The 26506-nt window shown below is 44.9% G+C and overlaps 2 protein-coding genes across 8 annotated transcripts; one reads left to right on the top strand and one right to left on the bottom strand.

Moving 5' to 3' along the window:
- The first annotated feature begins 3844 nt into the window (after positions 1-3844).
- On the top strand, positions 3845-6817 carry LOC100272867 (uncharacterized). Of its 4 annotated transcripts, none has more exons than XM_008669273.3 (12): positions 3845-4091; positions 4192-4300; positions 4471-4515; positions 4640-4706; positions 4830-4906; positions 5176-5211; positions 5303-5358; positions 5445-5544; positions 5635-5730; positions 5819-5908; positions 6051-6102; positions 6445-6817. In XM_008669273.3, the coding sequence occupies exons 2-12, from the start codon at positions 4226-4228 to the stop codon at positions 6498-6500; spliced, it is 750 nt and encodes a 249-aa protein (XP_008667495.1). In that variant the 5' UTR covers positions 3845-4091; positions 4192-4225; the 3' UTR covers positions 6501-6817. The 4 variants fall into 4 exon arrangements, with proteins under 4 accessions (XP_008667495.1, XP_008667496.1, NP_001140792.1 ...); XM_008669274.3 differs by having other exon boundaries at positions 3856-4091; positions 4201-4300; NM_001147320.1 differs by having other exon boundaries at positions 3881-4087; positions 4201-4300; positions 6445-6773.
- A 6334-nt stretch (positions 6818-13151) lies between these two features.
- Positions 13152-26124, bottom strand: LOC103645748 (K(+) efflux antiporter 2, chloroplastic). 4 transcript variants are annotated; one of them, XM_008670449.3, is made up of 21 exons: positions 25752-26124; positions 24118-25612; positions 23678-23840; positions 23459-23549; positions 22997-23133; positions 22865-22924; positions 22668-22787; positions 22092-22160; positions 21726-21791; positions 20978-21067; positions 20681-20785; positions 20466-20594; positions 19695-19904; positions 19112-19261; positions 15869-15922; positions 15737-15795; positions 14896-14962; positions 14644-14820; positions 14352-14408; positions 14202-14276; positions 13152-13603 (listed from the first exon to the last, which is right to left on the bottom strand). In XM_008670449.3, the coding sequence occupies exons 2-21, from the start codon at positions 25599-25601 to the stop codon at positions 13487-13489; spliced, it is 3480 nt and encodes a 1159-aa protein (XP_008668671.1). In that variant the 5' UTR covers positions 25602-25612; positions 25752-26124; the 3' UTR covers positions 13152-13486. The 4 variants fall into 4 exon arrangements, 2 of the variants coding, with proteins under 2 accessions (XP_008668671.1, XP_008668670.1); XM_008670448.4 differs by having other exon boundaries at positions 24118-25666; positions 25752-26053; XR_002267005.2 differs by lacking the exons at positions 15737-15795; positions 15869-15922 and having other exon boundaries at positions 13253-13603.
- Positions 26125-26506: the final 382 nt, after the last annotated feature.

The following is a 26506-nucleotide window of genomic DNA, read 5'->3' as shown; positions in this document are numbered from 1 at the left end:
GTTTGGCGAAGCCGACCGTTGGCAGCCTTGGAGCCGTTGGCGCACCGGACACTGTCCGGTGCACACCGGACAGTCCGGTGCCCCCTTTTAGCTGTTGGCTCGGCCACGCGTCGCGCCCGGATTAAGCGGCCGATCGTTGGCCCGGCGACCGTTGGCTCACCGGACACTGTCCGGTGCACACCGGACAGTCCGGTGAATTATAGCCGAACGCCGTTAATTTCTTCCCGAGAGCAGCAAGTTCGCCTGAGCCAGCCTGGCGCACCGGACACTGTCCGGTGCTCCACCGGACAGTCCGTTGCACCCAGACGAGCTGACTTTGGCTGAAACAGAGCTATCTCTCTCCAATTTGTTTTCTCCTGTTTCCAGCACTTAGACACAATACATTAGTCCATAAAACAATATACTAAGTCTAGAAACATACCTTTTGACTTGATTTGCACTTTGTCCACCACATTGCATAGATCAACACAAAAGCACTTGCGTTGGCACTCAATCACCAAAATACTTAGAAATGGCCCAAGGGCATATTTCCCTTTCAGTAACGACGGTTGCACGAGGTGTGGTAGGTGTCGGGGGTGGAGGCGGTGGTCATGAGGGACGCGGGTCGCTCCGACGGTCGCGCGAGGCGCGATCGTCTATAGAGATGGCGGCCATGCGAGGCGTTGGTGGCTCTAGCGTCCTTCGACGACCAACTCCTCTGATCCGGTGTGGCTTCGGCGACGTCCTTTGATCTAGCGGCATCAGGATCGTCCTCCGGCGACGAACTATCCGATTCATGTTTATGCCATCGATGATTATGTTTTATGCCTGCTACTTACACTATTTATGCATTCCAGTGATGATTTTTACAATGATGAACTGATTTTATGTTGCCATAAAATTGTCCCTAATTCCCGCAGGGCTATTTGTTGAACCGATATTAATTGTTTTTATCAATTATGCTACACGGTGTATGTATTTATGCGACTTTGTATAAGAATTTATGCTCTGTGTGAACTATGTCATCCTATTTTTTGCATGCATGCAATAGAAATGAAAATATCATCCAAAATTTTCGCGCATGCAATGGAAACTCCAACGATCTGCCATAATTTTTGGATCTGCATAAAAATAGAAATCGCATGGATGTGACTCCCATATATTTCGGAACTGCCATAAAAATAGGATCGTAAATACAACCCACCAGAGATATCAACATCTCACATTGGCTCGATATTTACGCTTATAACTGAGGGGTTTTATGCTCAAAACTTAAGATTTTTACGCTCGAACCTGGAGATGCGTCGACCAGTGAACCACATGCCAGATTTTTTATGCAGTGTATCACATTGCATAAATACACACATCGTATAACATAATTTGTATAAGTATATATATCATAAACTGGTTCTAACGAGTTTAGTTGCATAAATGTTGGAGCGATCTTATATTTATGGAGGAAATAAAGCATTAAATACGATTTTTTGTTTCTATGTATGCCAATCTATTTCTTTTCATTGTATATTTTGTCATCCCAATTTTGTGCGCATGCAACAGATAACATATTTTTTGCAGTGTACCGAATTGCATAATATCTACACTGTGTACAATAATTAGTATCAGTATATATCATAAACTGACCCTAACGAGCCTAGCTGCATGGCTGTTGGAGCGGTCATATATTTATGGAGGAAATAAAGCATTAAATACGATTTTTTGTTTCCGTACATGTCAATCCATTTTCTTTAATCATACATTTTTGTCATCCTAATTTTTCGCTTGCAACATGTAACCGATTTTTATGTAGTATACCAAATTGCATAAATATCTAAACTATGTAGAATAATTACCATCAGTGTATATCATAAAATGGTCCTCACGAGCCTAACTGCATGCCTGTTGCAGCGATCTTATATTTATGGAGGAAATCAAGCATTAAAAATAGAAACTGACACACATCTCTTTCATAATTTATACACATGCAGGGAAACATGTTTGACTCATGCATGTCTTCTTATTTTTTTGCATGCACAGACTTTAGGTGGGGGACGCACTCTTTAGGTGGGGGACACACTCGACAACCTATCTTGGGGTGTGGATGGGTGCGCTAGCCTGAACCAGATCACAGGTGTGGTCGATCAGGGTTTCCTCTAACTATTTGAAGTCCAATGCTTCTAATATACCTACCCTTTGTATATATAGGTCTGAACCTGTTCCTATATGTTTTCCAACAGCAGCCACGAGTTTAGAGGGATAAACACGTGCGGAAAGGTATTAGTTACGCCTGATCCGCTCCAATTGCGGACTGTCCGCGCCTAAGGGCGGGCCATCCACGGGCCAGACCGTCCGGTCCTTAGGGCCAGACCATATGGCCGTGCCCATTGCCACATATGGTGTTAAACACCTAACTTAGTCAAAATTTATCTAATTTTATGGCTAATTTTGGAGCCACAAAATCGGAGGGGATTGGAGGGGATAAAATTCACTTCTTATTAAATAAATTTTGAATAAGAAGAGAAATTTAGCCCCGCTAATTTTCTCTGGTTTTTGAACTCTCAAAACTATCCTTTAGGTGTGATAAACAGTGATAAATAAGGCGGTAAGCTAAACAGCCCTTTAGTCTACATGCAAAGCAGATGGGGAGTCGGAGAGAGACTCCAATAGTCCAACAATCACTTTATTAGCCGCACGCTATTGTGTACCCAAGTTTGTGTACAATGGCCGTGCATGTGGTCTTTTGGCGTGTGAGTTTGACTTCACATATGCTTTTGTTATGGTTGTATTGTATGCAGAGCCGTGAGTATTTTAACTAGCAATATAAAAATACGATTTTATCAAATAAAACAATATCAAGTAAAATGAAAAGAACGTGGGCACACAACGTTGTTCAGTTATGAAACTATTTTTTTATATTTATTAGAAGCAAGTCAATATAAAACTATTAACTACATGTACAGGTGGTAATGGACTTTAAATTTTAGACTATAAAATTTAAAAATCAAATTAGATTATAATCGAAACTCTATTTCTATTCAATTTTAAATTAAGATTAATTAAAGACTTAAATGAATTTTGAAGAAATATTTAGATCCTGTTTTATCACCCTTAACTATAAGTTGAAGAAAGGGAAGATAAGGTTGTCCGCAACCGCGTCCGCCCGGCCGCCCCCTCCCCTTGATCTGGCGGCTACAGAAGCCCCATACGGCTGCAACGGTGCCCCCTACAAGGCCCCCCACGCGACAGATGTGAACAGCAACACGCTGCAGCCAGCGTAAGTTCGTTGTCCCCCGTCAACTCTGCATTTGTACGGTTGTTTTTTAATAGGTGAAGAAAAAATGGTAATAGATGATGAATAGGGTTGGATAATGATATTTTATAGTTGTAGTGGGTATATGAGGGAATATAGAGAGAAACACTGCGGGAGATGAAAAAGTAGGAGATGAAATGTTTATGATGTGACGCAAAAAATGATATAGGGGGAGAAATTTAGAGGGAACCGCTGCGGAAAGTCTAAGGGTCATGTGGCAGCACGAAAACTCATGCTGAAGAAATTATCAAGTAAAAACTTCTATCTATCTATCTATATATATATATATATATATTATGGATATGGATATAGATATAGAAACTAAGGATAGAATATGGCTTTTGAAATGATTCAGTATTGATAAAATAACATGTAAGGCTAGTTTAATGGCAAGAAAATTGAAGGGGTATATAGAAGAATCTCTTGGTATTCAAAATTTAAATAAAATGCTAAATAAATCAATTAAAATAAATATCATAGACCTGAATATTTACAACATATTGCAAAACTTGTAAATTCCGATAGAATCCTACCGGATTCGATTTCGATCCTTCTCAACTCAATCTCACGTGGCACGCAGTCATCATCCAGCCATCCGCTCCAGGCTCCAGCTCTAGGGGAGTGCCTCCTCCTCCTCCTCCTCCTCCTCCTCCTCGTCCTTCCCCTACCCTCCCCGCGCGCAGATCCCGACGCGGGACGCCTGCATTCCCTTGCGCGGGACGCGACAACTCCACGCTACACAGTTCACACGCCAAGCGAGGGCCGCATCTAGATCCGCGCCGCCGAGCTGACTTGACTATTGCAAGTTTGCAACCCACCGCCACGCCTTCTTCTCCCCCCGCGATCTACCCGGCCCGGGCGCCGTTGCTGCTACTGCTATTACTAATACTACTACCGCGTCGTAGCGGAGGCAGGGACTTGAGGAGCGGGTGGGTTGCGATGGCCGCTGCGGGGAGGAATGCGGGCGTCCTCGCGCTCTTCGACGTCGACGGCACCCTCACAGCGCCGCGCAAGGTGCCACGAGTTCCCCTCCCCTGGATCCGTTTCCCTATCTCAATCTCATCCTCCGGTCTTGTGCTCGGAGGAGCTCAGTAGCCAATAGGGGTAGACCGCATGTAGCTCGAAATTGTCGAGCGTCGCGCTGTTTTGTTCTCGTGAAATGATTTTGTGCTTCTCTGGGGCAGGGGGTGACGCCAGAGATGCTAGAGTTCATGAAGCAGCTGCGCCAGGTAAGAATTGAGACCACTCTTCCTCTTGGTCCTGGTGTATTTTTTTTTTCGTTCTATGACGAGAAATTACATCTTCATATTTTTTTGGGAGCTTCACCTTTTTTTTAATAAAATTTGGGAGCAGCATGTGACAGTGGGCGTGGTTGGCGGATCCGATCTGGTGAAGATTACCGAGCAGCTCGGCAGTACAGGTGACGAACATAGGCGCTCAAGTTTGGACTTGCTATGAGTTCGTTGCTCTGTCACTATGCGTGGTGATGAACTCTGTAACGTTGGAAGTAATTGGTTTGCCCTTCTTCTTTTTGTTTTTGCAGTTATTACTGATTATGATTACGTCTTCTCCGAAAACGGCCTGGTTGCACACAAAAATGGCCAACTAATTGGAACCCAAGTAAGTCTCTGGGCACCTTACATAGTTGCATATACTGTCTTTACATATATGCATTGGTCAACCTCTCCTGATATTTCATTCTGAGAGAGAAATGTTCCACTGGGCACACTGCGCTGAGATCATCAGAAATTTAGATTAAAGGAATGCCCCTCTTTTCCTTTGTTGACATGCAACACTGACCAAACAAACTGGCATACAAAATGCTAGCCTGGCATATCTAGACTCTTTTTATATTACATGCTAAAACCCTGTCATTTTGCACTCTGCAGAGTTTGAAATCATTTATCGGAGAAGACAAGCTGAAGGTAAGCTTAAATTGGGTGTATTCACGTTCTTGCACTGCTTATTTTGATAAAATCCTAAGAGCTTGCTGAAGACGATACGTGCTCTTTCCAGGAATTTATTAACTTCACTCTTCATTACATTGCTGACTTGGATATCCCAATTAAAAGGTCAGTCAATTATCCTGTCCAACAGTTATGATTTGCATTAGCTTGTTAGTTACTATTGACCTTCATAATATTGGCTGATTGCTCAGGGGTACATTCATAGAGTTCCGAAGTGGAATGATTAATGTATCTCCTATAGGAAGAAACTGTAGCCAAGAAGAACGGGATGAATTTGAGAAGTACGATAAGGTATAAATTGTGTACTAAAAGTCAGTACCTTTTCTTAGTAGGAGAGGATGGAATAAAATCTATGGGACTGAAACAGTTGATTTCCTGCAGGTGCATAACATCCGACCTAAAATGGTGTCAGTGCTTCGTGAAAAGTTTGCACACATGAACTTGACATTTTCTATCGGAGGGCAGATTAGTTTTGATGTGAGTCTCCTAGACCACCAGTACATGTATTTATTTTCTTGAAATGATTGAAATCATGACATTTACTAATGCCACTAAAAAATTCCAGGTATTTCCCCAAGGTTGGGACAAAACTTATTGCTTGAGATATCTTGAGGAATTTCAAGAAATCCATTTCTTTGGGGATAAGACCTACAAGGTGATATGACATCTAGCTTATTAGGACCCCCAAATAATTTATGTATATTTTTACATTTTCTGGTTAGTGACCAGCAGCTTAATTATAACACGGCTTTTATTTTGGTAATTTATCTTACTAATTCTTGTTTTCCATCGAACAGGGTGGCAATGACTATGAGATATTTGAATCTGAAAGAACAGTTGGTCATACAGGTATGCTATTGCTGGCTGTATGGAAAAGGCTGATATTCTTATGCCTGTAAATTTGTAATGTCACCTAACAAAAATGACATAGCTTAAGTGAGATATTCTAAGTTCTTCTTAGAAAATAAAAATAAATTGGAAAAGAGAGCATCAGTGCAAAATCACACGTCAGTATTCAACTGGATATGTTATTAACCTTGGATCAAACTTAGACGGCAGGTTCCGACAATTTAATTTTAGTGTTAAACGATACCTCTTTCATCATAGTAGTAGTTGCATATTACAATTGTGACTCACCAAGTCACCATTGCTGTCATTCCCGTACTGATTCCATATCATTTTGATTTGCAGTTACCAGCCCCAGTGACACAGCTCAGCAATGCAGATCTCTCTTTTTGTCGAAGTGATCTCCAGCTTATTTCCAACACATATTTATTAAGTCATCTTTGACTGAATGCCTTTTGGTATTTTTTTCAATACAATACATGCCACCATTTTTTCTTTGAATAATTGGATCTATACCATTAAAAGATTGCAACTTTAGATATATACTATTGGCTCCACATATCATTGACTCATGTGAACCATACATGTAAGTGAGATAACAATGATATATATTTAAAGTTGTAATCCTTTAATGATACTACTGCTCCGTATTCACAAATTTTCAGATTACATGTATACAACTGGCGAAAATAAATCAGATTTACCTGTTTTTACTTTACGCCGTGTTAATTGAGATGCTTCTTGGGACATGGGTGATGTAGTAAAAGATGGTAATTGTGCATAGCCCCTGTTAGCTGTTGTCTGCAAATTCATGAGAAATTTGGGTGCATGCAAGGTGCCCGAAGGCATCATTTCCAGCAGCCGCTTCACTTGCTTTGGTTGGAACCTTATAAGCCAGTTGTTTGTATGGAGCTGGGGAATGAAACCTTAACCCTAACTCAGGGTTGGGAGTTATATTAAATAGACTCACGTTGTTGGGTCTGGTCCATTACACAGGGGTACAACTATAATCACAAGGGGCTAACCCCAAAACCCTAAATGAATACTCTAACATCCCCCTCAGTCTTAATTCTATCTTGTACAAATGTTGAGACCGGATCGAAAATCGGCAAATATAACTGTAGCCTCTTGGTGAAGATATCCGTTAACTGCAGCGTGGTGGGGACGTTGAGAACCCGAACATCACCGGCAGCGACATGCTCGTAGACGAAGTGCGGGTCGATCTTCACATGCTTCGTGTGCTGATGTTGCACGGGATTGGTGGAGAGATAGAAGTCGTTGATATTGTCGCAGTAGATGGGGGTGGCACGCTGAAGGGGGTTGTGGAGCTCCTGGGGAAGCTGGCGTAGCCAAAAGGCCTTTGCCACGCCGTTGGCCACAGCGCGGTACTCGGCCTCTGCGCTGGAGCATGAGACGATTGGCTGTCGCTTGGCGACCCAGGAGACGAGGTTGGTGCTCAGGAATACGGCGTAACCGGAAGTGGACCGGCGCGTGTCGGGACAGTCGGCCCAGTCGACGTCGGTGTAGACCACGAGTTCCGACGTCAGGGAGGGTCGGAGTAGGAGGCCATAGTCGAGGGAGCCGCAGAGGTAGCGTAGGATTCGCTTGAGAGCGGTCAGATGGGGCTCCCTCAGGGTGTGCATGTGCAGGCACACTTGCTGGACACGTAGGCGATGTCGGGCCTGGAGAAGGTTAGGTACTAGAGGGCATCGACCAGGCTTCAGTAGGACGTCGCGTCGACGATTAGGGGCATGTCGTCCTCATAGAGCTTCGTCTGAGTGTCGACAGGCGTGGAGTATGGCTTACAGTTGGACATGCTAGCCCGCTCCAGGATGTTGATGGCGTACTGACACTGGTGGAGGAAGAGACCCTGAGGCCGGTGCTCGGCAGTGATGTCGAAGAAGTGGTGAAGCGGTCCCAGGTCCTTCATCGCAAACTCTCATTGAAGGGCGTCGATCGTGCGATGTAAAAGGTCGCGGTGGAGACCGTGAGCACAATGTCGTCGACGTAGAGCAGGTGGTAGATGGTGTCGTCGTCGCGCCAGTAAATGAACAAAGATGTATCTGACTTGGCCTCGATGAAGCCGATGGAGGCCAAATAGGAGGCGAAGCGACGGTACCATGCTCACAGCGCCTGCTTGAGGCCGTACAGGGAGCGATTCAGCTGGCAGACCAGATTCGGATGCGCGGCGTCAACGAAGTCGATGGCTGGCTATAGTAGACAGTCTCCGTCAGAGTGTCGTGGAAGAAGGCATAGTTGACATCGAGCTGATGGATCACTTAGTCCCGAGAGAGGGCAAGGGAGAGGACGGCCTGAACGGTGGCGAACTTGATGACGGGGCTGAAGGTCTCGTCGTAGTCCACTCTAGGACGGCGCTGGGTGAAGCCCTGCAGGACCCAACGAGCCTTGTAGCGGTCCAGGGAGCCGTCTAAGGTCAGCTTGTGGCGAAAGAGCCACTTGTCGGTGACCATGTTGGTACCTGATGGACGCAGCACTAGGTCCCAGGTGTGGTTGGCCAGCAGGGTCACGTACTCCTCCATAGCGCAACGCCAATGGGGGTTGGCGAGGACAGCGCGAACAGAGGAGGGGACCGGGTAGGCGTCCGGAGGAGTGGTAGCCGTGTCAGCCGCCAGGATCAACCGATCCTCGGGGCGGAGGACGTCGGCTGCGCGGCGAATCACCATCGGGTGTATGTGCCCGGGGTCACGATGGATGGCGACCGGGTGGTACACGGGAGGCTCGGTGCGGGCCGACAGGTCGTCCGGAGCCGAGGGAGTTGCCTGCTCGTGGCGGTGGCAGACGAGGGCGGGAAGGTCGGCAGGGCCGCGCGTGACGGAGGCGGAGTCGATGGGGTCGTGCATGGCGTGGGAAGAGACACGAGCAGAGACGTCAAGGCCACGTGTGGCGCTTGGGGAGGCGTCGGAGCCGCGCATGGCACAGGTAGCGGGGCGTCTGGGCCGCACGTGGTGCGGGTAGATGCACGAGTGGAGGCATGAGCGACCGCGGTGGAGGAGGAAACAGGTCGGACTCAAGGAGAGAGTCGAGATCGGTGGGTGGGGAGGAGCCAGCTAGGGGAAACACATCTTTATCGAAAACAACGTGACGAGATATGAGTATGCGGCGAGTGGCGAGGTCAAGACAACGATACCCCTTGTGGTCAGGGGAGTAACCGAGGAAGAGGCAGTAGGTGGAGCGAGGAGATAGCTTATAGGGAGTGGTGGTGGAAGTGTTGGGATAGCAGGCACAACCGAAAACGCGAAGGTGGTCGTAGGAGGGGGATGTGCCATATAGGGCAGAGTGGGGAGTGGGTAGCTCACTGCCTTCGAGGGAGGCGGTCGAGGAGATTTGTAACCAGAGAGGCTGAGGATAGGAGAAGTCCAGAGATCACAATGGACAATATCAAAGGCCTAAGCAGCCCTAGACGTGGAAGCGGAAAAAGGAAGACGAGAGTGACGACCGAGCTAACAAGCATGAGAGAGGCACTCAGAGGAGCCCTAGGTATAAGAGATATCTAGGGGCCTGGAAAGCTGGGACATCACGTCAGGTCTAGGGTGCCCGAGACGATGATGCCAAACGACAGAGGTGGTGGTAGTAGCAAGAGCATGGGGGAGGCTACACTAGTGAGGAAGTGGAGGGAAAATGAATAGAGTAGAGGGGGCCGGAGCTGTCACAGCGAGCGAGTACAACACACATGGGAAGGTGACGTATGGTGAGCCCCTAGGCCCTAGGGATCGAACTCCATAGAGAAGTGGTTTTCAATAGTGAAGCGACGAACATAGAGAAGGGGATGAGTCAAACCGGGAGCAACAAGGACGTCGTTAAGGTGGAATGGTCCCGGAAGAACCGATGCACCGACTGAGGTGACCAGGAGGGTGGAACCGTTGTCGACAATGATATAGGGAGGATGTGAGGGGTGTGGTGGATGGGAGTGGAATAACGAGCTAGTGGTGGGAGTGGTGTGGAAGGAGGCTCTGGAGTCAACCACCCAATCGATGGGAGAGGGAGAGGGTGGTGAAGCCACAGGGTGCGAGGAGAGAGCCAGGGAGGGACTTCGACAGAGCTACTAGGAGGGGAGGGAGACAACAAGGGCTCGATCGCCAGGGAGGCAATCACAGCATAGGGGACGACAAGTGGTCCAAGTACGTGGCATCTCGCCTCAGGGTGGAGCTCGACACAATCATGAAGAATAGGGTCCATGGTCCGATCAAAGGCCACGAAAAAACCCGAACAAGCTGGTCGTCGTGGAGAAGGATGCGCATGTGCATGGGACCTAGAATGGGAGCCGCGATGGAGGTAGGAGGCCCCTGAAGCGAAACCAAAGATGGTGAGACCCCATAGAAAGAAGTAAGTGGGATGGGAGCGAGCGGTACAGGGTAGGAGATGGGTGCCGCCATGAAGGGAACAACGCAGGGGCCATCGGGTCCACGGTGGGACAATGTCACGAATTTGTATGAGGTCGGGACAACGATGAACACGTCGGAGGCGCATGACAACGACATGTCTGGTGGGACAACCGTTGGTGACGCGACGGATGGCAACCGGAGCACCGCGTGGGGGCGACCAACGACGAGGTCGCGATGGCGAAGGGAGGCGAGCATGAGGAGTTGCACGACGAGGGAGACCAGACCTGCGTGTCCCGTGAGGAAGAACCCGACTAGAGCACCGTGCAGAGGTGCGCGTGACCAACGGCGAGGTCGCGATGGTGAAGGGAGGCAAAGACATCGAGGAAGACTAGACCTACGTGTCCCGTGTGGAAGAACCCCGCCCAGCTTGCGCTGCTCTGCCCTTCGCGCGTGGAGGGTGTGCATCTGGTCGGGGCCCAGCGGCGCGACGACCAGCGCTGACGCGGCGGCCAACGGCGCGAGGGCGGCGATCGGGATCCAGCTTCGCACACTCGTCGGCGAGCGGGAGGGGACAGGGGAGGAGGCGCTCTGTCGGCGGCGCGAGCGTGAAGCCCTGGTGGCGTGGAGTCATGCCGTCGATGCGCAGGCGACGTCAGGGCGGGAGGCATGCGGGCCTGGCCAAAGGGGCCCTAGGCGACCGACGAGGGCAGGAGGCCAGAGAGTGGTCGGAGGTGGGGAAGGTGACGGTGGCTAGGGAGAGGCTGCCGAGTAGGGAGGGTGCAAGCCCGACGGCTGTGGTGTTGGAAAAGGAGATGGTTCTGGTACCAAATTGGAGAATGAAACACTAACCCTAACTCAGGGTTGGGAGTTATATTAAATAGATTTATGTTGTTGGACCTGACCCAATACATAGGGATATAACTATAATTATAAGACTGGCTCCAACAAGGTACTCTAAAAGCTCATGTACCCTAAATAGGATCAAACGGTCCTCTACGCTCTCCAGCAGCGTCCTCTAAACGATCCTCTAAATTTAGAGGACACTGCTGAATTCTCTATATATAGAGTTTCTCTAAACGATCCTCTATCCATTTGAATACTTTAAATAACCGGTTTAGCAAAACTAAAATATGTACAATACATTTGAGAGTATGACAAATACGTATGTACAAAAATAAAAAATAAAAAATAAAAAAATAAAAAATGTCTCTAATATAGGTATTTACGTATAGAGGACGTGATTTAGAGCACGTTGTTGGAGAGAAAGGAGATATAGAAGATGAAATCTTTTAGAGAAGACTGTAAAGGAAGGATATAGAGGACGTTGTTGGAGATAGTCTAAGTGACTAACTCCAAAACACTAAACGGGTACTCTAACATATGGGAGCATGCTGACAATCGTCCCAAATCAAAGTTGGTTTTTACAATCTTTGATTGAGCTATGAGTCTATGATACTTCACATGTAATGGTGTAATGCTGACTAAAATTTTTAACAGCTAAATTGAAACATTTTCCATGAAAACGTAACAGCAAGGGATAAAAACATTACCATGAGAAGATGCCATAGTCTAAGTAGTGAAGTAGTGAAGTTAAACATCAGACTACACTGACAACGTTTTCCAACAGCCATAGTCTAAGTAGTGAAGTGCACCGCCATGGTTAGGACATACAGTTTCTTCCTCAATCGAAAAACTGCATAAGCATCTTCTCCAAAACACACCTATTCCATAAAGAGCCTGCTATGTACATCAAACTACATGTAGACATGGATATTATGTCAGACGAGTGAATTTTTCTCGATCCCACTGACAGCCATATGCAACTTTGAGCAAGCTTTAGGCCCTGTTCATTTTGTGCTCATCCATACTCATCCATAGAGATTGAAGGGGGATTAAATTCCCTACAAGTCAAAATCATCTCCAATCCCCCTCAGTCCCTATAGTTTTAAGATCAGACGAACATGGCCTTAAACGGATTCATAAACGGATTCATCAGTCATCACCGTGGCATCTTTCTTGGCGATGCCATGGGGTTTAAAGGGTTTGTTTTAGCTGCAGGCCGCAAATGAGAATCGCTTATGCGAAAATAATTCAAATCAACATGAATGTTGAATATGTCTAGTCATTGCGACGGGAAATCTATCACTTCCTAAAATTTAAATCGTACAGATCATTTCATCTTTCTCCGCATACAAGCCCCGCGATCCCCGCGATTAGACCTAATCATGGACTACCTGACTCAGACCAACCCGATCTGACCCGCTCAAAAAAATCCAACCCGACCAATAAGATGGACAAGTAAAAGTCATAGTTTTTTACCCTCAACAATCCACGGACAATATATATGCCATGATTTTTGACCTGACTCAACTCCAAAAAATCTGACTCAAAGAAGAAAAAAAAACGAAAACCCGACACGTTTAATAGAGAGACACAGTCCAACCTAATCTGGCACTATGCACAGGTCAAACGTAGACCTTGCCAAACTACCCACAACAAGATCTTAACCCTATGCACAGGTCAAACGTAGACCGTGTCATATGACCCACAATCCGATCTTAACCCAGCGTTTGAATAGATCAACTAGCGATATCTAAATTCTTGTGACAGTTAGATTATCCAAAATTCTAGATTTTTAGAAAAGCTCTTTAAAAAACTGTCCCAAACACACCCAAAAATTGTACTAAACATACCCAAAGCCAGGTCCCAACCGTCCAACTGGCCTGACTGTACCATATGCTCCTTTGAGCAAGCATGGGAAGTATTCAGCATTCTGACATCTATTTTCTTCCCTGCTTACAAGGGTCTCATTTTCACGTGCACTGCTAGAGTGTATTATTTTTCTTTGTGAAGAGTTGTATGCAAACAATTTTTTTGGGGGAGAGAAGAAATATATAAGTACTCTAACATACAAAATTGCACGCCGATTTTTGTGACAGCTCTTGCATTAATTTTTATTCCATTTTTCTACATGCAACAAGCTTATCTACTAACAGTGCAATCGATCTAGTACTATCAAGGGATCCCATTTTATCTAATCGTCTTCAAATTGCTAGTGCGCCATCCACTGTTTCGCTTTCATCATCGGAGCTGATAGACTTCGATTTGGACATAACTCTGGAAAACCCATAGCCAAGAGAATTTCCTGACGTAGCACACAACTGCGAAGGGAACAACAGGAGGTCATCAGGTAGTTACAAAAAAATGATGATATTGCTCAATATTATATTGCATGAATGCAGCACAGATTGTATGAACCCGAAAGAAAAAAAAATGGCCACATGGTGTGATAATACATGGACTTTAAAAAACCACAAAACTCAAGAACCTTAAAAAACATCTAAGACTTGCATATTTAAAAAAAAAAATTGGATGACTATTACACTACATGTATTATTAGAAACGAACTGCACCTATTTTTTCTTTTAGTATATGATATCTACTAATTCGATTTTTGGGCTTTGGCTTCACCGGGCAAATTGCCAGAAGGATCATTATACTGTAGATCATCGCCGTTCCAGTTATCAAATGGCTAGTGTTTAATCATGTAACAATGTAACTAGTTACTAACATGTAACTATCATCACAAGCTTAATTCAACCCATCTACAGATTCTACACCAGCTACCCTTGGATTACTACCATTCGGAAATTTGGTTTGCCATGGTTCATTTCTTATCTCTTCGTTTGTCAGAGGCTTTCTGTTGCAAATATCATCAATAAGTTTAGCAGACCACTGAATGATGACATAATTACACACCTCTGTAAGCTCTGACAGATGACGATTCCGGAACTCGTTGATGCTTTCCTGAATCTCTGACATTGGGAGTTTTGCCTGAAATGAAGCCTATGCATCAAATTCCATACGTTACTAATAAGCACAGTGGATGATAATCAAACAAGAGTTTACTTGTGCAAGAACAGCAGCAGCTAGCTGAAGACTTGGCTCCAAGGTCTCAGGGACAACCTTCAAATTGTTCGCACAGTTCCATTAGAAGATATGTTGTAAGTACTACATGTGAAATAAAGTATCTGATAAGGGAAAACTACCAGTAGTGCATAATAACAGCAACCCAAGTTACACAGTACATTAGATGCATGTGCGGTCCCATTATGATAAAAGTAATAGAACTCTATTTTTGGAAATAAAAATTGCAGGTGTATATGGCCATAAAGGTTGCATCAGTGTAACATCCACGTACCGCTGTTGCACCAGCTTTCTCCAAATTAACACCATGATCAACATCATGTGCTCTAACAAATGTCTTCACATTTGGGAAATATTTGTTCAATGCCCAGACAGCTCTATAGTTTGCACCAGGGGTATCCAAAGTAATTGCAGCAGCACAAGCTCTTTCAGCTCCAACTTTGTGCAGTACCTATCAAAATTCAATTTAGAACAGTACTCTCCACAAGCTATATGTGATATTAAATTATAACCGAACTCTCCCTACCTCTCTGCTTCCAGCATCCCCAAAATATACCGGAAGGTCAAGTGCACGCCCAACTGCAACCCGATCACTGATAAAGAAAATATGCATCAGTAATAAGGAAATTTGTATGACCAGACCACTAACGTGGATAGATTGAACACGGATGATTTGGTTCCAAAGGAAGGTTAAGACATGCAACCAACAGATTGCTGGTCTTGCCAGCATTTTCCTGAATTTCTGGAAGAGTATGCCTGAAAGTTTATTTTATTTTGTGGATTGAATACATTACAACTGCAGACCCACATTAGCCTAAAATGTGATATCAACCATCTCAATGTCATGTGGGGCCGGACGTTTACACGACGCCGGCCAGACCAGCGCCAAAATAGGGGGGGCGGTCAAGATGTAATCGGCCAAGTAGAGTTTGTTGAGAGTTTTTAGCAAATAGATAAGGATAGAATTGTTAGCAAATAAGATAAGGAGAGTTTTTAGGAGGGATTTTAGGAAAGTTTGTTAGATCAAGGACTATATAAGCCGCACGACGCAAGTAATGGAATCAAGCAGTAATTCATCTATCTTCTATTCCTCTTCTCTACCAGCAACATAGCCACATAGGGAGCCGAGGAGAAAAACCTCGCCCCGCCTCTACCAGCGGCTATGCCTTGCACAGCTTGGGCAAGCCGCCACACCACTACCAGCCCTAGACACCCAGCCTCGCCACAACACTCAACTACACAGTGATTTACAGACTTAAGTCTGCATAGGTTCATGCAGCCATACTTCATGGTTAAACATAATTCAGAAAAATGCATTGCTATCTATAGTTTCTTTAGAATTCAGTTTATTGTAAGATCTGTCATACCTTCTAACATCAAGGGCAACAAAAGGAATTAACCGCTCTGACAGGAGTTGCGCAACGATCTAGTAAGGGGGGAAAGTTTTATTAGGATCAGTCAGACATGGAAAAATAGTAGTGTGAGGATTGCAATACAACCTGCCCAACACGTCCAAAGCCTAATATAATAATATGGTCGTGCAAATCGTCAGTCTACATACATAAACAGAAAAACAGAAGACAGCAACATTAGGTGAAAAATCTGCATGTTAAAGGAATAAATGATATTAAACAGAAGACAGCAATATTTCACTGCAAACTTGGTAGATTATAATAACAAGAAGCAATACTATCCCACCACCATCTGTCATAAACTCTTTAGTTAATTGCTCACCTAAAATGGCTAGTGCACTAGCTGATACCTGAACTGATTGGATTTTAGATTTTTTGTTCTCATCTTTGTCATATCTGAGATAGGAGACAAACACTTCAGCTAGAGTTATAACTACCAATAATTCTATCCAAATTCCAAACTTCACATTATTTCTGCATATGCAGTATCCACATTATTCTTGTACAACAAAAAAAATGTAATTCTCACTCATTGTCGACGGAATGTGACACCACGGTACTAAGGGTACCGGAGAAATCATTGGGGGGCATAGGCCTGAGACCTCAATAGAGCTTTAACACGATAGTATGCACAATGTAGAGAGGATCGGACCGCCTAAGCGTAATACACTACATCCTTGGTGTATGTTTACATACAAGTGTGGACGGAGCTTATATAGTCAAATAATGACTGACCTAGCGAGTGGAACTAGAACCTAGAGACTAGGAACTCAGGTGCCAGGATCTGAATGCAGGTGGCAGCAGCTTGACACAGCCCTAGCAACCATAGTTGCGCGATGCAGCCCACTGCTGGTGGGAGCAGTATCAAGAACCCTTGCAACTTCAGTCATCCTAGTGACCGACCCCAACCACGTGACCCGTTTCTATGTTGCTCTACACTTTCCCTTTATAGCACAAAGGATGAGAGAGTTGCAACCCTAGACAGTGGGTCCCACCCAGCAGAAGTCCAACTACTCAAGCCTTGTCGTAGTTGTTGTGTCGTACATGGTGCACAACTCCAGTGTGCCATAGTGGCGAGTGTGGCATGCTCACAATGGCAGGTCTGAGTGTTCACATTGTTGAATATGGTGTAGTTGGTAGCTGTTGTAGCCGTGGGGTACGCATGTGGCCTCATGCATGGCTACAGTGACGCCTCCCATCGTTGAGTCTGACATAGTTGATAGCCGTTGTAGCCACATGCATTCCATAATGCGTGGTGCGCCTATGGCCTCAGACGTGGCTTCATTGACGCCTTTTGACCGCAATGTCGTCCCTCGCAATAAATGCGAGACAGGGGCCTTATATCAACCACCCAGCACCATGCGACTGACCTGGTCGGGGGCGCACGTGGTGTCGGGGCCGTGCCGCTGGGGGCTCTTGAGGAGTGCCTAGGGGCTCTTACGTAAAGCTCCCGGCCTATAGTGACCCGAGCCTAGTTGGCATGAAGTTTGGCCACTAGGAAGCAGGACCAGGGATGCCTGGTTGGCACCAAGTCGGGCCCATTAATCGGTTCTAGAACCGATAAGTCGACAACACATCAGGTAAAACTGAATCTCTTGTTTTTGGCCAAAAAAAAAATGTTTAGGTCTCAACAGTTGAACAAAAAATGTCCCAAATGTTATCACAAATTCAATAACAACAGTTAGCCGTGGTAATTTAAAAAGAATTCAAGTGAAAAGAGAGAAAATCCCCCTAACCCTAGCTCCTATTCGACCGCCGACTAATCAGTTCTACACATCGATTTATGTCCTACACTTCGATTATTTTTAGTTTGAAATCCATCGCGTATTTTGAAATTTGGTTTCAGCAAAAAGTCTTCAAATAGATATAACAAGTCCAATAACACATTTAATTAGTGGTTCAAATGCATCACATGACACGGTTTCATGGTTCAAATACATTACATGTCTCACTTTTATAGTTCAAAAATAACATTGAAGATACATCGTAGCAAGCTTCCATACCAATTTTTTGTTAAATCTATTAACTTTTGTTTGATTTAGGTTGATGACAATGGCTTTAAGAACTAATGTTTTTGGTTAAATCTTAGTATTAGTAGTTAATATTTATACCTATGAGGCTATGACTATCTAGCGAGGACAAAAGTTTTTGCCTTCAAGTCATTATAGGGTGCCCGAAGGGCATCTACTATTACAAGTATTGTTAGCCCATATTGTATGTAGCAGTGATAATTTGAAAAGATTTCTAGTGAAAAGGAGAAAAAAATCCCCCAAACCCTAGCCCCTACTCAGGCGCCAGCTAATCAGTCATATACATGTATTTATCAGCTTCGGGAAGCGGCTAACCGGTAATCCTGGTCGATATATTGGTTTTTTCTCTTTTTTGTATTTTTTCGAAACTCCATGATTTTTAGTTTGAAATTTGGTTTCAACAAAAAATCTTCAAATAATTCATAGTATTTATGCAAAAAATGTCATCAAAAGTTTTAAAAATTTACAAATTTTACCAAATTCAAAATCCAAAACCGGTGATACGGTGGAGCCGGCCACCACCGATAACCGGCTAGCCGGATTTATCGACCGGCTCTGTGACCCTTGGGCATGCCCACAATGGTAGGTCTGATTGTTCACATTGTTGAATATGGTTGTGCTGCTGGGGGGCATCCTACCACGGGGGCCTCTTGAGGAGTGCCTAGGGGCTCCTACGTGAATCCCCCGGCCTAGTCTGGCACCAAGTCGGGCCCATTGTGGGCATCCAAGGGTATGGCTTGGCTTTCTCCAGACGCTAACACTCATCGTTTTACTACCAATTCTTGGGTGGGTCATGGCTGCTAAATTGAAACAGAATACTACACCCACTGTGTTCATAATTGCCCTCAGTATCTCTGTAACCATCTGAAGAAGATAGAATCACCTAGTTTTGAGTTTAAGCCGGTTCATAATTAATTAGAACCTCCTGCTGGATATTACAATTGTCAATCGGCATATATGGAAATAATTTTAGGGCTTAGGGCTGACCACAAGAAACTACTATCATCCAAAGTACTGAGACACGCAAAAAACAGTAAACAAGGCTACTGAATTCTTTGATTTCTTGATTGTCAGACGGACCACTCAATTACACAAATATCAAACGGCAAACGAATCTAACTACATTTGACACAGGGAACACACTTGGCTACACAAATAGGCATTCGATTAAAGCTTATATTCTACAACACATGTAAGACAAAGTGAGATATGACAGACTGATGGTGCTTTTGCATGCATGTGGCCAAAATTACATACAATGCAACCGAAGCAATAAGCAAAAATGAGAACAAACAAATACCTCACTTTCCACAGGCAATAAACTCCTCACATCATGCTGCTCAAATTTTGATGCCAGAAACTGCCCTCCAGCAGCTAACCATGGTGTCAGAGCCATTGAAATGCCAACGACTAAAAACAGTAACGATGATAATTGAGGTGATAGAAGACCCTGTAAAATAGTGTGTTCATTAGGTTTCCCTCTGCTATATAGCATCTGTTCATAGCACAACAATCATATGATTCGTGACATACAACTATAGATGTTCCTATGATCAATTACTGTGCACATGAGAAGTAGGTCTAGACTCTAGAGTACTAGATACCGACGACGTAGAAAGAGTTCTAATTGTAGTTTTTGAAGAGCATATATTGTGGTGTTGGGCTGGAGCTAAGGCTCTGCAACAGCAGCCTATGTCTGCTTAGGCACTTGCTGGGCAGTGGTCGTGTGTGTTTTCCTGGTGTGTGGAGCTAAGAGTCCTGTACTTGGTTACTTGGGGGAGCAAGCTCTGCCTCTCCTCCGTTGTTTTATTCTCTTCTTAATGAAATGACATGCAGCTCTCCTGCGTCGTTCGAGAAAAAGAAAATAAAACAACATATTTTACCTGGTTGACAGCTTCTCCAAAGGCAACAAAAGCAAACTCACCACCAGGCGCAAGCAAGAGACCAACACGAATGGCAGCTATAGTAGAAACCCCAAATACCCTGCCCACAAATGTAACCAACAATGTCTTTCCAATTATCAAGAGACCCAATATCATAGAGATCATTGGGAAGTTTGACAGAAGCAGCTTTGGGTCAATAGACATTCCAACCTGGAAAACAAGACCTCAATGTAAGAATTAAACAAGGAATTCTCATCATCCTAATGAAAGTGATAAAAATACTTAGATGTTGGACAAGATAAATGGACACATAAATAAGCGCTCGAGCATTGATTACTGGCATACATATGATTCTACGTAACAGATGATAATGTACGCACACAAAAAATGTGTTTATTTGACAAGTTGATGAAAGAGGATACTAGAAGATACAAAATACATGTTCCTGTCTAGACTGCAATGTATGATGCTACACTGATAACATTTACTGGCATGATTGTTCCAAGTTCCAACATGAAAAATATTTGTGGTCTCAGGATTCAGGAACTCACCATTCATTAAAATGGTTCCATCTTCAGTTCCCAGCCAAAAAATGGTTAATTATGTTTAATATGAAGTTAAATGTAGTAACTATTAGAGTAGCAAGGTCTGTGATAACTTAATTTGTTTGATGCCCATGATGATGGTACAAAGTTAGGAACACTCGAAACATAGCACTAGCAGCATATCAGTGTTTAAGAAATTTAATGCAATTATATTTACGGTACTCACCGTCATAAAGAAAAGTCCTAACAGAAGACCACGATAAGGAGCTATATCTGACTCAACCTGTAAGGAGAACTCTGTTTCTGCTAGTAACAGACCAGCCAAAAAAGCTCCAAGTGCCATCGATAACCCAGCCTGTGAATAGTAGTACCATAAAATCAAAAGTAGTTTTAACTTTTAAGCAGTGCAAAGGCTAGAAAATAAGCATATAGAATACAAACCCGGGCTGTAAGAAGACTTGTGCCAAAAATAACAAGGAGTGTATTTGCTGAAAATATCTCAGCATTCTGATTTTCAGCAATTTGCTTGTAAATAGGCCGAAGCAACTGTTTGATACAAAATGGAAATTGCTCATTACATAGTTGCAGATTAAATTCAGCTGCAAGGAGAAAAAACTGAAACATGCATGCAAGCAAAGAAACAAGCCCATGTCCAGCTGAGCCTAGAGTCTACATATGGCACACAAAAAAAGTCCCAGAAAGGATAGGGAAAATAATGTAAATGAACAGTAAACTCACCAGACGACCTCCAGCAATTATGGCAGTTATAGCAGCTACTGCTTTGACTGCAGCCATTCCCATGGCTTCTGCTATTGCTTGGAAACCAACCTATAAAAAAACACGTATTGCACAAAGGTCTCAAGGATCAAACAGATCAAAAGGAGGTGTAAACTGGGCATGGTTTTTGAGGCGTTGCGGCGTCCCATGGCACTGGGGGGTATGCCTGGACGCCTACGTGATATGGCATAACTAAAACCTTGTGGCATCCTGGGGTATACCTCAATGCCTAGGTGACACCTCAAAAGCCATGAAACTGTGAAGGCATTGACTGCATCACTCACACGTGGCCCTAGGCCCCATATATCATCCTCAAGTTGGATGCTACTTCCAAAATTTGCATATCGTAGGACTACTGAACATTTTTTCTTACTTAATAACATGCACAAGGATAATCCTGCTGATTAGTCACTAATACTACAAATTTGCATTTCACCTATGCCATCTGAAATATAGAAATGCCTATTGCTACAATCAAACTCTAAGGGTCCTGAATAGCAACAAGAATTCCATGGGAATTTTGATTTAACATGAGTTTTGAAGTGCTTGTAGTCAATAAAAACATACTACTATTGGTCTTCAAGACTAGTTTCTCGTGCTACAGTAGACTCATAATCTCAGTTGGCTATCAAGCACATAAACTATGTGTACCAATAAGCAAAAGGTCCTAGGGCAGACAAGGAAAAGAGCATAAAGATAAAATGGTTACCCCTCCTTTTGAAGAATTAGGTGATATGAGAGGTATTAATATCAACAGGACCACCACAGCCAAATCCTGGGGACAACACGAGAAAATATATTAAAAAGGCAAGCTAGATTAACATTACTAAAGGATTGAAGGCTCGCAATGCTTCAGAATGAGTATGCCATGCAAGTTGATACTATCATGTATGCATCACAGATGTAAACAGCAAATAAAGATATGCAACTGTGAAGTACTGAGGTGTGATCTAAAAGTTGTAAACAGAAGTGATGTGCTGAAGTACATTAGCAAGAAATGAACAAATGGAAAGCTGGAGCATAAGCTGTGTTATTTCAAAAACAGGGAACATATCTGAGCACAGTGAGATTATACCTGGAACAATAACACAGAAAATGTGGCACGTCCATGACGCGACGTACTTTCACCACGCTCTTGCAATACCTAGAAAATCAGAACAGTAAATGCTTAAAGGCCAAGCAACAAATGATCATCACAAAACTTGGAAAGTACAGATAAACATATAATTCCCAGTCATGAGAACATAATGAATCAGGCATGATTCCAATCGAATATTTGAATTGGAAACAGAAAAAACATGGGTTGGAAGAACTTTCATAATATATCAATTTGATTGCATCACAAATAGTAAACAGTGATCAAAGCAACAGAATGGAGAGTTGGGGACATTGGCTTTTGTCCAAAATGTAAAAATGTCTTTGATCGGAGGGACTAGAATTTTGCAATCGCTTAAATGAAACCTAGTTCATGCCTGAACATGGCATTTTGAAGCGTGACAAGAAAACAAATTTCCCTAGTAGCTTCTTAAATACTAAATGGCAAGTCATATTAGCTGAGAATATTTATCAGGGGTACATATTTCTGCCCATATGTTCGATCAGTAACAAAGAAACAAGAGTTTAATAAACAAGTGTGGTTTCAAGGAAGTACTTGCAAGACAACAGCCGTGGATGACAGAGCCAAGCCACTCCCAACAACAATTGCTGCTGGTCCTGGTAGCACAGCAAAACGATGAGCTATCACACCAACAGCTGCAGTAGTAGCTAGCACCTGCCAATTGTACACATTTATCAGGGAGTAATTGAGTAATGATAACTGTTTGATGGTTGCGTTAGCATGAACAGAACCTGAGCAGATCCCAAGCCGAAGACATACTTCTTCATCGAACTTAGCCTTTCCACAGAAAGCTGCAGGTGTAGGATATTAAGCCAGTATTTGCTGAAAGTAGAAATAGTATCCAAAGGCACTTAGTTGTGTACCTCAAGTCCAATGTTAAACAGTAAGAACACGACTCCGAATTCCGCAATTGCCTTTGTCCCATGCACATTACGGATGATGGAGAGCCCATATGGACCAATGAGGACACCAGCAGCAAGATATCCAAGAACAGGACTGCCTAAGATATCAAGGTAAAATTTATTTGCAGAAGGTCACAAAAACTTCCATGAAAACTGATGATCTTAATCACAGATGTTTCTCAACTTTTGTATGCACATGAGTTCATGCATTCTAACTCCTAACTTCAGAAGTCCATGCATTTCAATTCAGGAAAAGCATGGTCCACAGTTGGCAGTTGTGACTAAAACACTAAAAGTTGATGAGACTAGAAGGGGGAACCGTTTAGTTCAATTGCAAACTTGCTTGAGTGACCAAAATAATGCAAAAAACTACAGATGCTGCTGAACTATGCCGTGCACAAACAATATTAGAATGTATCTCACCTCCAGGGATTTTCTGAAATAATGGTACAAAAATAACACTGGCAAGAAGCAAATACAGTATGTCGAAAAGTGAAGCTTCTTCCTCATTTACCTGAATAGGGAAATGACGAGTGTAAGGAAATTTACATGCAAGCTAAGTTTCATCATAACAGTTGAATATCATTCGAAGTACACAAAATGAAATCAGAAGATGAGCAAGTTCAGATGAGGAAATTGTACCTCTTGATGAGGTAAGAGCTCTATTAGCTTCTTTACTCTCTGTGGAATTTGCCGTATCTCACGAACTATGGGCTTTGTCGTGGAGGTTACCTTTCCAATACTTGTGGCAATTTCTTGCTGCTGAAATAGTTGACTCTTCTCAGCTCTATTTAAGAAGAAGGCCCTACGGGACCCATAAAACAAAAAAAAACTTTAAGGTATTGGCTAACTGATATGAATGAAAATGATGCCCAGCAGTTATAATAAGGAAAACACTTCCATTCCCATTTCAAATTTTCAGTGCAAAGAAGAGGTGACTATACACAGGATACAGTATGTTTTTTATCTGTACACAAACAACAGAAAACAAGGTAAATTGATGGAGTGCAGTTATCTGAAATCAAATCTTCACTGCAAAATGCAAAACCTATAAAACACAAAGCAATTGTCATGTGACTCACCCTGCACCAAGAAGCAATATCCCAACAACAAGCTTGGGAGCCTGTTTTTGCACTGATTTCATTAACCCCCGAAAGACAGATGTAGGTGTAAACTCTCCATCAGCTTTGGAGGAGAAGAAAGATGCCGGGAAGAAGCGGGATGATCTCTTCTTCAGTGATTTTTGAGCACTCAGTGGTTCCTTGGTGAACTCCTTTCGTTCCATTTCCTGCTTCTTCCCTTGCTTCAACTTGTCTGAATCAGGCTCAGCTTCTTTCTGAGGCTCAACGGACATCTTATCGCTGCTTGCTTCATCATATATTTCACGGGATGGTTCAAGCTGCTCAATGCCCTCAACAGTCAAGTCACCTACCATTAGACGCTCGATACTTGACACCTCATCCCTCACAGGAACATCATCAGTGCCATTGCTGCTATACTCATACCCTTCAGAAACGCTATCCTCTTCAGCGCTTTTCTGCTCTTCAGCAAGTGATGTTAGCTCCACCACGGTGTCAACCGAGGATATGACCTTCTCCGCTTTCAGCAGCACCGCCTCCGCGTCGTTGACACGCTGCGTGGCTTTCATCTCAAGAGCCACCGCCTGCTCAGCCAACACCATTATATTGGTGACATCTTCTTCGGCCTTGGATGCATCCAACTGGGCCTTCTCAGCGAGCTCGGTGAGCCTATCAACCTCCTTCTGCAGGTTCATTTTCTGTTCCTGGATGCGTTCCAGCTCCTCCTCACACCGCAACAAGGCTGCCCGGCAATCCTTGATCTCTTCCTGAGCAGACACAAGGGCCTCCTCCTCCACGCCTTCGATGCTAACCTCCATGGGCCCGACCGACCCCCGCTTGGCATCCAGCGCCTCGGACGCCAGCTGCAGCCTGGCCTCGGCCATCGACAGCGCCATGGTAGCCTTCTGGACGGCCTCCTTGGCGTCCGCCTCCTTGACGATGACCTCCTGCACGGTGGCGACGGCCGCGGACACGTCCCTCTGGGCGCCTTCGGCGCGGTCCTTGAGCGCGATGGCCGACTCGGATATCCGCTGAGCCTTCTCCTCGAACATGGTGCTGTTGAGCCTGGCCACCTCGAGCTCGTTCCTGCACCTCTGCAGCATCTCCCGGAGACCGTCCACGTCGGCGGGGCCCTTGTCATTGTCGTCGTCGTCGGGCCCCGAGCTGGTGGCATCGTCGTCGTAGACCTCGCCGGAGCCCTTGGCGGCCTCCAAGGGGCCGTCGACGTAGGCCAACGAGTCGCTGCCCTGGCACCGCGGCCGCCCTCTGGCGCGGAGACGGGGAGGGCCCCCGCGCGCGGGAGCCAGGTAGAAGAGCCCGCTGCTGCCGCGGAGGAGGGCGGCGGCGGACGTGAGGCGCCCGTTCCCGGCGCCGCGGTGCCGCAGGGAGCAGACGCGGAAGCCATTCCCGGCGGCGCCGATCTGCAGGCCCGCCCGCGGGGCCGCGCGGCTGGGCCCGGCGACGGAGGCGAGCCTGGACAAATCCATCCTCCCCTGTCCTGTATCGTAGCGGGCGGAGCACGAGTACAATCGGAAACAGCGCAAATCAAAGCCTGGGAAAAGGAGAGGTCGGGACGAGAGAAACAAAAGCGGATTACAGAGACAGAGACGGAGACGGAGGAGTGAGTGCTCACGTACTGGTTGGTGGATGTATGCGGATTGGGTCAGAGGGCGACCGGACCGGAGGAAGGGAGGCCTGTCACGGGAGAAGCACCGACGACGACGACGACGACGAGGAGGAGGAGGAGGGGCCTCGGCCTCATTCCATTCCTACGACGGGACGGCGCGAGGGGGGAGTGCGACTGTGGGAGCTGGTAGGTGACCTCACCTCGCTCGCTCGCCCTGGCGTTGGCGTTTTGTCCGAAGAGCGAGTTTTGTTTCGGCAACGGGGCGGCGGAGGGGACGAGGCAAAAGCCAACTGCGCCCAACTTGTCAAGCCAAACTTGCTCCTTCCCGCACCGCAACAACCCTGGGCTGGGCTTTGAACCGCAGATTTTTTTAAAAAAAAATGTTGTTCGGGTTTCTGCTCCTCGGATAGTGGTATATTCCTCGCTAGTGCTACTTCTACCCCACTGATTCAGCCACGGGACCGCCACGATAGGGAGATTAAAATAAAATTAAAAAGGAGATAGAGAGACAGCTCGTTTTTAAGCTGTCGTTAATCAGAAAAAAAAAAGGAAAAGTGAAAAAAAAGCTATTACCAACCCTGTCCGGATGGCCAAGAAAGAATTTTGGTGTGGATCTTTATAAAAAAATCTTGACAAACAACATGGACTCGGAGATTACTCCAAGCTAGTACAATATCGGTGCATTGCAACGGTCCTAACAAGAAAATACCGATAAAAATATACTCTCTCAGTTCCAATTTATAATTTGTTTCTCATTTTCTCATG

Source organism: Zea mays, chromosome 2, assembly GCF_902167145.1.
Source record: "Zea mays cultivar B73 chromosome 2, Zm-B73-REFERENCE-NAM-5.0, whole genome shotgun sequence".
In the NCBI taxonomy this organism is placed as follows: domain Eukaryota; kingdom Viridiplantae; phylum Streptophyta; class Magnoliopsida; order Poales; family Poaceae; genus Zea; species Zea mays.
The sequence above is the reverse complement of the archived record's forward strand: the minus strand, read 5'-3'. Positions and strand labels throughout refer to the sequence as shown.